Raw genomic sequence first — 17,130 nt, forward strand, 5'->3', positions numbered from 1 at the left:
GGTTTCACACTGTTGCATTTAACATGTAAGCGCTACTTAATGAAATCTCTAGACCTAAAAGTGTGTTCCTTAAAGATGGCTTCTGACAAGCCTCTGAAGCAAACGATCCTCCAAAAAAGGAATACTTAACATCTTTTGAAGAAGGCTACAGTGGATAACAAAACCCCAGATGTTTGTGTTTTAGTATGTATCAGAAGTCCAGATTTAAGAACCCTTATCATATGAGTCCTTATCATATCAGTCCCATTTACAGTGGCTTGTCATTCTTCCTACCCCACGCGCTATCGGAGTTGAACGAAGCACAGAAGCCCTGATTTCCATCAAGAAGAAGAAATAAGCTGAAGGTGATTGCTTGAAAATATGATATTGTGCAAAAAGAAAGCAAAAAGACCATTTAAACCAAACAGTCTCAATTAAAGTAACAACAGTACCGACAGTGGCACTCCCAGGTTCCCCCATACCTCACACCCTCGAGTTTATGAAACTCAAGACTAGCTGGTTTTCTTCGCGTTATTCCTTCACACCTCCCAAACTTTCCTCCACACAGTATATCACAGTTACAAGAATGTAGTTTATCCATGAGTTCCTGATAGCCCTTTCATTTACGCACCATCTCTGACTATACTGCTAGCTATTTTCTCACCCTTGGTATTATATTTGGCAGTAACAACTATGATACTCATTGCAACATACCTATGCATCAAAGGGACATACACATATGTATGTATACTTATTTCTTTGCCTAATTTTTCATGAAAAAAGCCACATGGAGCACAAACAGAAGTCACTCCTCCTCACCCCACCCCAAAAGCCCTGTAAAGCTAAGCCTATTTTTTTCTATGATTTTATGCTTAAGAAATTGGGATGATTATCTTCATCAAAAATACTTTGAAAATAATCAAATCCCAAGTTACTAATGAGGGAAATGGTAGCAGATAGCCTGGTACACATGACCTGTGATCCAGAAAGCTGCATGTTTTTCAGCAGTGAGAATATTACCTGCAAGAACTGGGAAACGAAGATCATCCGCTCCCTATATGATGCACAAACTCAGCAGCAAAAGAGCCAGTGCTACCCACGGCACCCACCAACAGGCAAAAAATCCCCTAAGTCTTTTGCCCCCTTAGGGCAAAAATTGCTTTTGAGATTTCTGTGCGAGTTATAAGAAAGTGAGGAGGAGTTCGCCAAGCAGACATTTCAAGTCATTACAAATTGGGGAATGCCAAAATAACCCAAGCAAAGCAGCGTTGCTGCGGAGGCCATCTAGCAGTCCTCCAGTGAGCTGTCGGGGTAAGAACCCTGATTTGCTCAAATAAGAAAAAGCTACTGCAAAGTAAACTAAGACATTAACAGAAAATCACCATGAAATACATGAAATACAAAGAAGAAAACTGGAAAGGCTTGGTCTCACATTTTATTTCATGAGTAACTAAAAAAAAAAATAATTGCAATACAGTAGTATTGGCAACTCAACGCCCAAGGCTGCCATTTCCCAAGCTGGCTCTTTTTTTCTCCCGCTACAAAGTTAGAAGGGATAAAATGAAGTACTAGAAATCAATGAAGTGACATTACTTGGCGATAAACCACCTCCTGACAATATCAGACATGATTAAAAACAAACAAAAAAGGCTGATGTGGCCGGCTGCCATTCCCACAGAAGGTAAAAGTGCAAACACAAAATCGTTCGATGAAAGCGCACTATCCTTTGCACGTTCCAGCTCCTTAAATATTAGCAGCGCAGGATAAAAATTGCAGGTTTCAGCTCAGACCCTCGAGAGGGACTATGGTACAAGATTCCCCAGCTGTTAAGAGGAGGCATGTGCTACTTTACAGCTGTGACTTTACGCAGGGGCCGAAGCTAAATCATGAGGAGCACTTTTAATTCTTCTGATAAATTAGGGCACGAGAGTACAGTTAGGAAACTAACTGAGAAATACAACTCTTTATGAGATCAGCTGGCACCCATCTGAATTCTTTAAATGTTATTAAATACTTTGAAAGTTCAGGGAGACAGATAAACAAGGATGTCAGATGGCGTTACTGGTCTTTGGAAGTGATTTGCGATCTAAAGGACCCATAAGTAAACCCTTTTACAAGGCGCAATGAAGTGTTTTTATTTGTTTCGTCTTACCTTACCACCTCTTCAAAACCGATCGCTGCTAGTAGTAGTAGCAATTTATTCTACTAAGCCTAGGACTCTTCTGAAAAATCACCACCACCGAATTTCAAAACGCACTCTCCTAGGCTAAATAAAATGCAAATAGGAAGGAGATGAGAAGCAGACTTTTGCGAGCTGATAGCAGGCAAACCAAATGAATGGAATAACTTTGAGATTAAATGTTGTCTTTACCACATTCCAGCTTATTTTTAAAGTGCATTCCCCTGGACGCTGGATAAGGGCCCTGCATCAATTCTGATAAACACAGAAGCTGATGACACTGCTCAGCTTCCTGTCTAATGGTCGGGAAGCACACAGCCCTGACATCAAATAACGCCAAAAAATGAGCATTTAGTTAAATTAAATTAAAAAAATATAGAGATTCTAAAATTCCCCGTACATAGGTATGCAGTCCAAAATGGAAACAAAAAAATATATTAATAATCAATCCTTTTACTCTAAAGATTTCAATAGATAATTTTTCAAATATTAAAGTAAAACACTCTTCACAGAAAGATGAAAAACAGCACTGTCCAACTAAACGTAGTAAAATTTCTGGAAATATTTATGAAGATTCACCTACTTTGGGACAAAACTTATTTTGCGTAGCCAGGTTCACAGAGCGTGGCAGTGACAGACATAAGCACGGCGACAGATCATGGTGTTTTAAAGAGAGAAGCACTTGTGTATCTCTGCTGTCCACCAAGCATGGAGTCAGACAACTGTTCAGCACCAAAACTGCTTATGTGCTTATGATTATTTACCTATAAATTAGGCTAAATTTTCTAATGAATTCTAATTAACAGATAAGGAGTCAAAGGCAAAGTGAGACGGCTAATTTATTATGAAAAATAACTTTGTGTTCTAGGAAAACTCAATAAAATTTTTTCCCAGGGCGATGTGACAGGAGCCTTCCTATGGTTTTTGTATATCAAAACCTAAAAGATTAGCGTGGGAACAGGAAAACTTGTAATTATTTGTTCAGGTAACAATTTGCCTTTTTCCCTGGATTGAGTAAGCACCTGATTTCCTTGTAAATGCTGTGGATAAGTTACTGGTGAGTAGCTTAAACAGTTGCCTTCAGGACCTGCAGCGCACATTGGCTCTTTCAGTTTAGCAAGAGCGAGCACACATAATTATTAAGACTTTGATTTACGTTGCAATTAAAAAAGAATAAATATAACTTGCATTGTTACGAGATATATATATATGTATATATATATATATATATATATATTTTTTTTTTTTTTAAAGAGAATAGGATGGTTATTTTTTGCTATTAGTAAAGAGTTTCTTTCAGGTCAAGTGTTTGGGCTACACGCGTGCAAACGCTCAAGTGGAGCGGGCTCTGTACGCACCGGACCAGCTTTGCATCAGGAAACATGCAGCAGAACACAGCATCTTTGGAAAAGCTGTCATACCCTTCAGGAGCAGGCTGCAGCTCACTCCACTTTGGTTCAAGCCTAAAGATGTTCCACAACGATTCTGGAAAACCTCCACCACATTCCAGTACCATATCTAAAGGGCAATAAACCTCTTACTCGCCTCCACTTTACTTCAAAGCAGCGTAGTCAGTCAGCCCATCCCAACCCTCTCCCAGCAGCGTAGGGGATAATAATAGAGCAGGATTAAATAAAGGTGATATATTACAGCTTTTTCTTCTTAGGAATGTTTTAAAAGACCTTTCCCTGAAATTGAATATTTGGTATTTCACTAGCAGAAAACTGATGTAGAGCATGACCAGGCCATTTATTTATTTCCTCCATAAAAAAGTTAAAACATATTATGTTGGCTTTTGCAGAAATCTCAAGAAAAACAAAAAGAGAGCGAGAGAGAGAATTTATGCTAATGCAAAAAACCCTCCTGCTTTTCTTTAAAATTAAAAGTGGCCAGGTTAAACGCTCAAAAGCCTGATACCATCTTAAAGACTGAAAACATAGCCTCCTCCCCCATCCCAATGGTTGTATATGTTTTAAGATACATTTAATTACAAGTTCACATAAAGGACTGTGATGACAGTTAACTGCCATGTGTTTATCTAATTTGTAGCATGTTAACAATTGTTACTTTTTGTCCAATTTCTGGATTATTGTTCCTGTAGTTAGTAAATCCTGCAAAAGAACTCATACTTACACGGACTGATCTAGCACATGAAAGGTACCATGTACTCCTCTACCTCTCTTAGCGCATAAACCACAAAGAAAGGAGAAACGTAACAGAAATCGCTATTTACATGAAAGGGATTTCTCTTTCCAACTGCATCTGTGAAAAACGTCATGACTTCATAGAATTCAACAAACATGAAAAACACACTCTCCCAAAGTTCTGCTCCTGTACGCTCCAAATTTTGACAGGTTTCTCACAAAAGTTAGTCCACAGAGGACAAGAATGCATCACTTTCCATAGTGATCAACAAAATTAAAATTCTCTGTTCTCCATTTCTTTAATACTTCTTTTCAGGCCAGGTGATTTGATGCTCTACTGCAGGGGATCAGTTTTCAGTGTCTTATTTTTCTACATGTGATGTTCCCCATGAGCAGCAAGTGAGGAACCAGCCCTAGAGGGGTATTTTTGGTTTTGAATTTCTGCCTATTCAATTATTCTGCTCAGTGAAACCTTTTTGTTCCTCACTTCATTGAAAGACTGTCTTTCAATCTTATTTGACTCATCCTGTTTAAAGGCTTCTACTTTCCTTCATCCCGTCATCCGGTCCCTTGACCACCCACACTCCCAATTAACAGCAGTTAGCTTGCTTGATAGCGTAGGTGGACATCCATTAATGATGGACATTAGCACAAGAACCACCCTCGGTGAGACACTCTGGTATGTTGTTATCTTGGAGATATTATCCCTTTGAACAAGTTGTAAGTTGGAGTGACTGCATTTTTATAAACTGGGCACAGCTGGAATAAGTGTGACTCTGCACAGGTCAAACACAGTTACTTTTTCACTTCGGTATGTTCCAGGTCAGATGGATTTGAGCAGGAATTTGGCAGGTGAATGATTTTATACTGATTTATTCGCAGTCTGAACCACACTACCTTCTTCATATTCTCCTTTTTTAAATCACTAACTTGTGTTTTACCTGCAGTTCTCACATTTTCCTCCGCTGGCCATCTTTTTAAGGATGGATTTCTCAAATTTCAAGTGACTGATACCTGAAGAGGTCTGTTATGCTATTTTTTCCAATATCTAGATAGTTCCTTTCAACATAAGTAGCGTTTTTTTTTTTTTTTTTTTTTTTTAAAGACAGCATCATCCAACTGAAAGATTTCCAAAACCTCATTGGTTAGTCCTCACTGTAAAATATGAAAAGAAGCAGTCTGAAAAGTTTTAATGTTTCACAAATACCTCATGTAGGAAAAGTAACATTAAAAGATTTCAATTCCAATTAAGTATTTGGTACCAAGCAGCCTAAAAGGGATTGAACAGATTTTCTCGTGTGTCCATTTCCTCTTCTCTATATATATGACTCTACGTTTAAAAAGAGAACCCCTAACACGTTTATAACATACGGTTACATACTTCTGGTTCTCGAGTGTTAACACCTTTCGATCTCGAAGCCTTGCTTTACGAATACTAAAATGTTGCTTTACCACATCGTTGAAATATACAGAAGTCAAAAAAAAATAAATCTTACTCTTTTCAGAAATGCTCCACTCCGCAGAGCTATTGCATTGAATTTTGGTGTTTGTCTGGAGGCTTGACAAACTCCAACCATACAGAACACGCAACTTTTCCTGAAAAGGCTTACGTGCTGGCTTACAAGGTAGTAATAAATAGCATTTACAGAGAGGCTTGGGAAGGCTCTTGATGGTGATATACTCTGTCTACAGCCGAGCCACACTTTAGGCTCTTCTAAAATCAATATATTGCATCAGGATTCCGACTCTCTCAAATGCAAGTCACCCAGATGCGTGGTATTAAATCAGTGCACAAAATTCGACTGTTTAATCGGGGGACAGGTCTCATTTTAAAACAAACTCTCACAACTTGCTTAGCTATAATCACCTTCTCTTTTAAGGACACTCCTGTAAGAAGTCTTATCCAAAACATTTCTTCTGAGTACAAAGACGCAAACAAATGCCAACTCAACCCTCTTCTGCAAATTAATGACACCTCCTATAACTATGCAACTATTAGAAAAGGAATATAAGAAAAAAACACCTTTGAGGTTAACATATAGCTTTCTTCAAATATGCAGAATGACCAAAATAATTGGCTTTTTACAAGACTTTAGTAGCAGCTTGTACTGTAGAGAGATGGCACGTTCTGATGTACTGATCTACCTACTCGTGTCAGAATTTTTTTCCAGCTCTTGAAATTTATTTCCACGTCTCATTAATTTAAAGAATGAAAGTTTCTGAATCAGATGATCCTAAAATGCTGCTGCAACACTTGAATATTCTGCAATAAACTGTAGATAGTAAACACGGTATTGTTCTCAAGTAACGAGGATTATTAGTGAAATAAGGTTTAGTGCAATGGAACACACAAGACAGGAGACGGAGACTTTTGTGGAACTCCTGTACGGTGAATGAAGAACACGTTCTTGGATTTGCAAACTACACTATGCTTGTCCAAAAATCCTTTGACCGCAAGCAAATTAGCAAAGAAACAACAACGCCAAGATCGACTGCAAAAACCATTAGTCCTTCATACTAATGTTCAAAAGTTTAAACAGCCTGAGCTCCACCAGCATCTTTGCCACAGAATTTTAGGATAGTTTGTTCTTTCTGTTTAAGGATAATTTATGCAGACTCAGGAAAGTTTCCAATTGATTTCAAGGCAAGAACTGATTAAGAATTCAGACAGAACTTCAGAATTTTGCTATTACTAAATAAAAAAGCTTGCTTTAGATTTGGCTTAGATTGGTTATTTCAGTCTATTCTGAAAATGCTATCTTTTGATGATATAAAAATAGGGGGATTAGGTAGGAGTAATATTCTCTAAACTAAAATATAATTCATCTGGAGGAGGAGATGACTAATATTTAGAAAATGTATTTATAGGCCTCTGGCTCAATAACGGAGTGGAGATAGACATACCCAAGAATAACCTGATCCTGCAGACGTCACTTCTGCTCAAAAGCCATCAACTCAGAGTAATCCGGAAGAAGGTAAGTTAGCACAGAAGAAGGCAACTTCCATATTGAACTCAACTTAAATTGCCCGAATCCATACACCTCATAAAAAACTATTACAAATATTAACATATACCATCTTCAGACAACAACATCCTAAAAAACCTTTTCTTTATAATCATATTTGAAGAAGCTTCTTAAAGTAGACAACAAAAGTATCTAAAAATTCATACACAAAAACACAGAACCTCTAAGTCAGACTCTTTACAGTGCATGGCTAAGGCAATCAAAAAACCCATACCTTTTCACGTATGAAAATGGAAGAGAACGTACACAAAAATAACCGCGAAGTGTTTTTGTTAAAAGTACATGGTTTCTAAGTTTTGAAGAAATGTTATGACAAAATAAACGAGCTTAGCTTTTCTTGCCAGTATTTGTCAAATATGGACATATGTCAATAAGGAGTCTTAATTTGATCTGGTAGAAGTTCCCCATTCTGCCAACGGGCTATTCAACTGCAGCATACACATTTGGCATGTTCAACACCACTACTGATAAGCAATATTTTTGCAGACTACCAGTTAAAAAATATTAAATACATCCCACTAACCTACTCACAGCTGACCAGTTTATTGGGAAGTTAGCTTAACTGTCTTTCTACATCATTAGTACAGTCATTGGCTGACCCCAGGGAATACTTCCCATTTCTGAACATCTTAACATGCATTAAAAGGGAAACCTTTATGTTTGGTGGCAGAGTTCTGCATGAACACGTTTCTTTAGACAGTTAAAAACATAGGGTAGAGCTGCAGCATATCCACGTAAACGGAGAACATGTTACAGGACACCAAAACACTACAGCTCTTATTTACATTTGAATATTGTCCAGACTGATAGTGAATGAAATACTTGTTTGTTACGTGCTGCAAAGGCTAAGATCACCAACTCTCTGCGCGTATGTCGTCCTTCAAGAAAGTATGCCAGCATCAGATGACCCCGTAAGTTTGACCTTTCAGGCAAGGTTATGTGGAAAAAGATGGGTTAGTACCTTGAAAGGGACAGAACAGGATTTACATATGACAACGTAACGGTAGACAAATACCACGGGTAACAGATTTTAGTCCACGCTTGCTAGCATCACACATTTCCAGAACATTAATTTTGCTTTAGTTGTTTAGCAAAGTCATGACTAAATTGCATATATTGACAATAAGGCTTACTTCATTCTTTCGGATCTATGGTACTGTCATCTTTCATCCACTGCAATATAACTGCATGCTGAAAATTTATAGCTTTCAGATTTTATTCATCACGTTTAAAAGATGGCTAATACTCCACTTCACAGACCTTACTTCAACTACTCTTCAGCAGTCCCAAATTTACAAGATAAATATGCAGACCTTACTTACAAAAGATGATTTCTTTCTAGAGTAAATGAAAGGCGGGAACCACTCAACATCTACCCATGTATAGCAGGGAGATTAGTTTGGTTCTCTGTTGGAGAAACTGGGATGAAGGACTATTTATGAAGTACTTGCAGCTTTGAATATAATCAACTGTAATAACAAGATACAAAGTTACAAAAAAAGTCTTTTTTTGAAATCACTTTTGTAATACTGCTTTTTAATAACCCTCATAATGGCCGAATTAGAAGGACCCCAACTGAAGTCATTCATCCCACATAAAACAAACATTGCTTTTTCTTCTTAGCTTTGTTTTACAAGCTACATTATTTCCAGATGACGCTGGAGGGGCCTAAGAGTTTCAAGAATTAGATGCTTAAATAGACAGCTGCTTTCTATTTACCATATAAATCAAGGCTAAATCAAAGAAGAATCTAAATATTGGACTTCATTTAGCCCATTATGGAGCATAAACTGCAAAAGAAAAGGGAGGCAGAAGAAATACAGAAGTTGCATCGCACAGAACCCAAAGTGAATTATATTAATTAATACAAGAGAAAAATGCATTGACACTTCTGGAACTCCAGGCGTCCCGACAGCATTATCTCCGCCCAGCAGGTAAGTTTAACTAGTTTGGGAAGGAGCCAGGAAGAGAGAAGTCAGCCCTGATGAGGAACACTCGCAACGCCACCACCTTTCGCTACCGCAGGCTTCAATGCGTAGCTCACTGCATTCAAAGTCCTTAAAATTTCCCTTCAACTTAGCAATACATATTAATTTCAAGACCTCAATTAACACAGAAAGAGCAGATTTTGCACAGCAGTTTAAAGGATGGCTCTTCATATATTCAGAGGAGTACATTTCTATAAACTGTACAAAAAGTGTACCTGTGTTACATTACTTCCAGCACTGACAGAATTCCTCCACCGTTCAAGTGCTGTTTAAATGACAGTCCTACATATGAAATAATTGTAGATCTCAGCACTAAATGGAATTATATTTAAATTTCTTCCTGTTTAAGCTGTATTTGGAATGAAATCCACTTTTTATAGCCAATATTTAGAAAGTAAAACAAAAAAAGTTAAACAGAAATGAATTTTTACAGTTTTTCCTGTGTGGCTAGCCATCAGCTACCAACTATAATCAGCTAAGCTATTTTCTGTCCATACTATTTCATCAACCAACAAAAGTCTGCAGGTAAAATCCTCATGGACGTTAGTTAGCTAGCCTGAAAATAAAGACTTAGAAGTTCAGATCTCTCAGCAGACAGCAGCACCTCGGTGCTCAGAACTGTTGTGGATGGTGAATGAGTCTGAAAATACGCTCCAAGGAGTCTTCATTTAACTGGGTCCTCAAGTCCATCGCCACGAAAACAAGGTTCAACTCCTACTGCCATAAAATCTCCTTTCCGCGTGGCATTAAATTATGTTGAAATAAATTTGGAAGCTAAATCACAGCTATGTAGCCAAATATATATTGATGACCAAAGCAATAATGCTTGCCAAATTACTTGAATGTAAAACTGTTCCTACATTTGATTTTTATTTTCCTCAAATTTTACCTAAAATAAATCCTTATATCAGATCTGGGAGAGAATTCTGATTCCTTAGCATAAGCTTGCCAAAGTTCAAAATTTTCTTCCTCTCCTCCTCCCTTCCTCCTAAGAAACAGTTAGAGGAGACCTCATAGCCAGCTGTGGTCCACCACGTAATGAAGTGCTCAAAACACACACACAGTGCTATGAAACCCTTACAGAGCAAGAGTTTGGGCATACTGCAAAACTCCAAAAACAGGTCTGATGCACTACTTTCCCAGGGAAGTCAGCGTGCCTCTGGTTACGCTGCTACATAGCTATGATTTAAAGAATGACATTAGGATGTAAGAAAATAAAATAAAAACATGATACATTTACTTCAATTTTTTTTTTATTTGGACTGAAAGAAGCACAATTCTCGATCATTTTAATTACAGGCTATCTTGCTAGTTAAAAACTTCAGTAAACGTGCTTTCATTGAATGCAAGAAAGCTATAAACAATCTAATTGGATTTTTCACGTTTCTTCAAGCCTGGAGATGCTTGCAGACGGGGACAACCTGACAGAAGTGTGCTGTTTCGAAACAGGTAATTGCTACCACGAAAACACTGCTTATTAAGAAACTTATTAAACGACTCGTAAGCAAAGTACCAGCATGGCATAGACTGAGAATTGGTCTAACCAAACAGCCCGCATCTGAGGACAGGTTTTATTTGATGACGCAGCTTTTTGGCAGCAACACCAGCGTAACGGGTTCCCCTCACCGCCCCTCTAGCTGTACCTTCCTGCGCCTGTATCGTGTCCCTGTCCCCATAAGGCCACTTCCCTTCACTGCCTTGTATTGACTACACTTTATTGGGGCTTAACCTTGCACCAGATCAGGGAACCAATCTAGCTTTACTAAGTAGAACCACACCAAGCCCATTACCTTTTCTTATTTTAATCCACCAGACCTCTGCCTCATATGATGTGCACAACAGACAGGGCTCAATTACAGAATATACATGCTGATTTTTGCCGCCTGTTTCCTTCACGGCCCTATGAAGGCATGCAAACTATTTACCGCAATTATTTTTCAAAGTCTAGTACTCACAAATGAGCAGAAAGACATGCAAAGGAAGATGAGAACATAAGCAACACAGGACAATTTTATGTATGTTTTACTCCCATGTGACCTTGGGACCATATAAATTCACTTTTGGATTAGAGAACACATTAAGAAAAAGCCAGGTATAAGAGTGAATTAAAAATCAAGAGAACCGCATGCTTAAAACAGGTATTTAAGACTGGTCTGAACGAAACCTGCTAAGAGATTAGGCTACTCAATAATTCTTCTCCTCTCTAGACAAAAATCTGGAGTAGAGAAGGAAATCTTGGCATCATCCGTGGTTTTTTTTTTTTTTTTTTTTTTTTTTTTTTTTTTTAAGTTCCATGCTGGAAGACAGTGGTGGAACAGAGAGATGGAAAAGAGGAAATCCCTTTTCAGTCAATAGTGGTTTCAAGACTTCAGACACTTAATTTATCTAAGTGCCTAGGATCTTCAGTCCTTAAGCTTCTTGGGGCATTCTTGCACCCATCTAACACACCCTTTCAGAAAACATACAATATAAACATGGGTTTTCAAAAGCAGACTATGCTTGTGATGCTCAACGCAAGTAAATGAAACCTTGCCTCAACTTTCATCCGCTGAGTATTCCTCAGATTGAGTTGGCACCTGAGCAATTATGGAAAAAAGCCATGCATAAAAATACGCATTCTTCTTTCAAAACACAGGCAATAAAAACTTCAGTGATTTTATTCTTCTCTAAAGCAGTCTTTCCAACTGCTGTCATTCTCCTCCCCACCCTTCTGACCAACATCATAACAATAATAAAAAGGAAGAAAGTGAGTAAAGTATCTAACTATCGACCCAGCAGTGCTTTATGAACTGCAATTCTCAGCTGCCTCCATCTGTGAGGGGACGGATCCGTCCCCGTGCCCGTTCCCCACAGCACCATGGCTTCTTTCCTCGGCTGCAGTGTTGGTATCCAGTAAGCAAAGAAGTCCAAGACCTATTATAAAATAGTCTTCAAAGACTAAATTTATATATGCATACAAATACATATTTATATACACAAGCATGCATGCACACACACGTGCAAATATATATGCACATGCATGTGTGCGCAAATATACATATATGTGTACCTGAATATCTATGTGTGCATGATGCTGTTTTCTTTCCTCTGAACTTCGGGATGGTTACTTGGTTTTCCTAGGGGAGCAAATCTAAGGGTCTCTTCTCATAAAACCAGTATCCTCCCTCAGGCAGAAGGCCACATACAACTGCATTCTGCATTAGGAATAAAAATTAGCGTTAAAAATGTTGGCCCTATTATCTAGGCACCTGCAGGTGCCTGGGAGTTGACTAAGGCCCCACAATGCCTCAGTGATTCGTTTCAAAATACCCAGCCTTTAGCAGCAACGCCGGCGTACAGAGCTCCATCCCCTCGGCCCTTGCGGGTGGACACTCTGCTGCGACACTGTAGGTCACACAGCATTATCTTACCGAAGACAGCCTACAAAATGGGGAGGTATTTTACATTTTATTCACTGATCTGGTTCACGTTGACAGTGCAAATCCACAGACATGGACCAGGACAGCCACGGTTGCTGCTGTGTAGCACTGGGAACTTCTGTTCTAACTGTTTTGCGACTCTCTGCAGAACGAGGTAAGGTCTGCCGGCCAGGCATTAAAAACCTCACCTACACCGAAGCAACATCGCTTTGGCATGGAAGCCGACTGAAACACCGTAACCTTCCAAGACAGACCAGAACGACGAGACCAAAGGAGAAACGTGAACATTTAGTGATGCCAATGCCTAAGTCAGGACCTGACATGACACTGGGGTTAATCACCGCTAAGAAATACAGCCCAAGAGCCTTACCAATCAAAGCAGTCAGAAACGTTTAATGCGTCCAAAATACGGCAGCCCTTACAAGCGTGCTGCTACATCCTCAGGTCATATTGACGGAGAACTGAACCCAAGGGGAAGGGCCGCTTGCCACGTCAAATCCTCTGCAAGGTATCTGAAGGCTACGGGCCACACGGTTGTTCATGCCTATGCCGGTGAAAGAGCTTTAAGAGAGCTTGGGTATCATCTCACAAGACAAATGTACATCTCCTTCTCCTCTTTAAATACAGACAAGCGTGAGGGGTTTTTCTGAAATGTCCGGGGTTCCAACACAGCTGATAAACTAAAAGTCACATAGCAACCTCTCAGAGACAAATCAGAGGCCCTAAAATCACAGGCGTTGTAAGGAACTTGCTAAGAATTAAGATATGATATAGAAGATAGCAAGGATATATAGGAAAAAGCTGCAAGTGATTTATTTGCTCTATAAACCAGACTGTCTCTGAATAGCAAAACATCTCTAGTTTCTGTGTTGCGTGCCAGCAGTAGTAACCGAGAGATGCAGGTTAAGAAATAAGCTTAGTTGAATTAAATTAAAGTTATTAAACTATTATATAAAAGTAATATTTTTTTTTTGGAACTTCTATACTTAACACTAGAGTAATATAATATGTAAAGTCTCAGACAGGTGTGTCCTGGAACATGTATTAACTCTCAGAATAAAAGAGGTTTTACAATTTTATCCTCAAAAATTCAGAGCAACCGAAAAAAAACAAGATAACTTTTTTACACAATATGACAGTTCAAATGAGTATAAACCAAAGATACTTAAGGAGTATGAAAGTGCTATTTAAGTCCTTGAAGTCTCCTTCTTGTAATGAAGCTAGAGATTTTTCCAGCAACAATGCAATTAAATCACCAAATCATGGACTGTGTGTGGGTAGTGGCTGAGCAAACTGGTAAGAGCTCTGTGTATATACAAATGTTCAGAATATGCCAATTTGATCCACAACAGCAGTACTGTCCCAAAGGTTCACTGGGAATTGTTTTCAATCATTTTTTGGATACTGTGGATGCCAAAGTCCTGTTCTTAAAAATAATGTTTTTAACAGCATGGTATATATATCTTGAAATGCAAATGTCTTGAAAATTGCAAGCTGACAGCGTACAGTACGTTTCTTAGCTATGAATAGTTGCGGGTTTGCCATTTGTAAGTGTAATTTATTTTTTTTTTTTAAACAGAGTTTCAGACATGATGTCATTCATAGATGTTCCTGTATTTTGGTGTTGGTGGTTGCTTAGTTGTCACACTTTTGATAAATCTTTGCAGATTTAGGGATGTATTACTTCTATTTTGAAGCACCTACTAGAACATTAAGCTCAATACTCACATAATCAGGAAGTGGAGAGTCATTTGAACTGAGGGAACCTCTTAAGGACTGCGTGGCTTGCTCCAAAACTTTGTTGTGTTTTCTGGATAACAAAGAAAACAAACTGGAAAAAAAAAGGGGGGGGGAAACATTGAAATATATTCACAGTTATTCTCTCAGACAATTCAGTCAGAAGAAGTACTTCATCATACACACAAACTTGAGTAAAGACATTTTTAAAAATACAATGCAATGCACAACCATTACATAGGGTTTTTTTGTTTTTTTTGTTTTTTACACATCTGGGATAAACAACAGCAGTATGTGAATTATAGAAATATTCTATACAGTAAATGATAAGAACATCATATTTTCATAGTTAAGTTATTAAAAGACAAACTATAACAGAATTAGTGGTATACATGCATTTTTAATTCATAACCAATAGGTATTCATTAAAATGCAATTTTTAAGTTCAGCATCTCATGCAATATACTTATTTTCCCTCCTTATCCTTAGTATTTTTTTCAGCGACTTAAGTGTTCTGTATAGAAAGAATTCAAGTATTAGACAGAATGTTTGGATATTCAGGGGCTGAATTTACGCTTTTTACTATAACATGTACTTCTCAAATTTATTTTAGCTCAAGTCAATGAAGTTAGTTAGTTTTACAACCTGTGAAGTCAGAGGTCCACACACATAATAGAGAAAGTATTTTTTCATGCATTTTGAAAAGAGCATGTCAGTGTCTTTTTCTAAATTGCATTAATTTGATGAAATTAGCAATCCTGAATCATTAAAAAATCCTACTGTGATTCTTTTGTGCCAGTCATACAAATAATAGCATCGCCAGATGTTACACAGCTCGTACGCAGGCTGTCACTGCAGACTTCACAAGATAGTACTGAATATCCAAACCCAAAGACGTGCGCTGCTTCACAAATACAACCCAGGACAGATCCCTCTAGCAATAATCTTATGATCTAAAGCGAATTTGGGAGAGATGATAGTCGTGTTTGGAAAACAACAAGGCTGCACAGAGCCTGTAACATTCCCAGCACAGGAAGAGTGGCTGAAATAACGGGACTTGATATACGGATTTGTAGGAGGACAGACAGCAGCACGGGGTGGAATTAAGAAAGTCGCTCCTTGCATGGTGACACTCATAGAGGATGGGATATTTTGATACAAACGAAGAATATAACTTGAGTGCAAAGGCACAGGAAAGACCTGAAGTAAATAGTAGCAGTGGATACAGGACTACTGCTAGTGCTTAGTAGCTTCCAACGCCCAGACGTTTCCATAAAGCTGCTGTATAAGCGAATCACGGATTTCTATCAGCAGACACCACACAGAGATAGAGACTGACACAGATGAAACTAAGTGATACATTTAGAAAGGGGAAGGGTGCAAGGAGGACATTCAAATATTACAGAGAGGTACAGTAGAAGAAGCTAAGTAAATTGCAGAGAGCAATTTTCATGAAATCACATTAAATCTGAAATGTGTTTTCCCCAAAATTGTCTATCCCGAGCATGGATCTGTGAAGTTTCTAGATGTTCGTTCCTGTGACTCCTTCTGAGACTTTGGACCGAGTGGATCCTACCTAGCTGGCTGAGTAGTTTGGGTTGGTTTGTACCCTAATTTATATGCTTGATTACAAAACTCTTTTTCATGTGTTCAGAAATCCAGATGATAATATGTGCAAGAAATACTCCCTCCAACCTTGGCATAGGTTGTTGCTTTAAGACTTTCTGCATTTAAAAATATTCTTTTGGCTTCTTTTTGGAGCCAGACTTTCCTAGGATAACTGGAAGGGTCCTCAGAGGGCAAGAAGGCTGTCTGGACAACTCCAACACAATCCACTAATGCTTAAGTGTGTCACTCTCTGGATTTGCTTATGCATGATGCTTGGACAAGGAGCAGTGGCTGACTCCTTGTTCACCAGATTCAGTTAGAACAGATTGATGCCCATTTAATACCTAAAAAAATAAGTGCCAGCATTGCGTTATAGATGGCCTATGTTTCTTGGAACTGGGACAAATTCAGGCCTTGGAGGAACGTGCTTGGAAAGCTTTTCTGCCTAAAGAAATGTTGCTCAGAATTTGAGGAAGTCGCCTTTATTTTTCACTTCCTTTAAATGTAACATTGCCATCAAATCCTTTGCGGCACGTAGGAGTAGGTTCCTCAGAATAGCAGGGATTTGTCCCCTTATTGTTAATCAAGAGTCTCAGGAAAAGGCAACAGCTTTTCCAGCAGGCTTCTGGGGGAGTCACAAGGAATTAGTTACGTTTCTTAAGAATTAGTTACGTTTCTTAAGACCAAATCTTACCTCTCAAGAGCCAATTCAAGAAATTCTATCATTCTCCAGCACCTCTTCAGTTGGCTCTCTCTTAGAGCAGATTAACAGCTTACGTTTGAGGATAACCTTTGCCGCACTGAAGACATCCAATTAACCTGCACAAGAGCCCACCAAGCTATGCTGCACCATCCTCAACTTTCAGCCAGAGAATTTGATGAGTGAATAACTTGTACAAGATCGTTCGGCTAAACCGGGGGCAGCAACTTGGCTGCTAGTGTCCCAGCCTCATGGGCATGCTGTCACCGAGGTGAGGATCATCTCGATTGGGCTGAAATGGCCCGAATGTCAGACAAGACTCCAAAACGATTATTTCCTGCGATGGTTAT

General features: G+C 38.6%; 1 protein-coding gene across 5 annotated transcripts in view; it reads right to left on the reverse strand.

Annotated features, from left to right (window-relative positions):
* The window catches only part of DYM (dymeclin), a 231,340-nt gene that overhangs the window by 52,692 nt on the left and 161,518 nt on the right, over positions 1-17,130 (reverse strand). For all 5 annotated transcript variants that reach the window (XM_068928623.1, XM_068928620.1, XM_068928624.1 and 2 more), the window contains one exon: positions 14,464-14,566. In XM_068928623.1, the coding sequence (XP_068784724.1) occupies positions 14,464-14,566 (103 nt within the window). The remainder of the gene's footprint in view (positions 1-14,463; positions 14,567-17,130) is intronic.

This window comes from Struthio camelus, chromosome Z (assembly GCF_040807025.1).
Source record: "Struthio camelus isolate bStrCam1 chromosome Z, bStrCam1.hap1, whole genome shotgun sequence".
Classification (NCBI taxonomy): domain Eukaryota; kingdom Metazoa; phylum Chordata; class Aves; order Struthioniformes; family Struthionidae; genus Struthio; species Struthio camelus.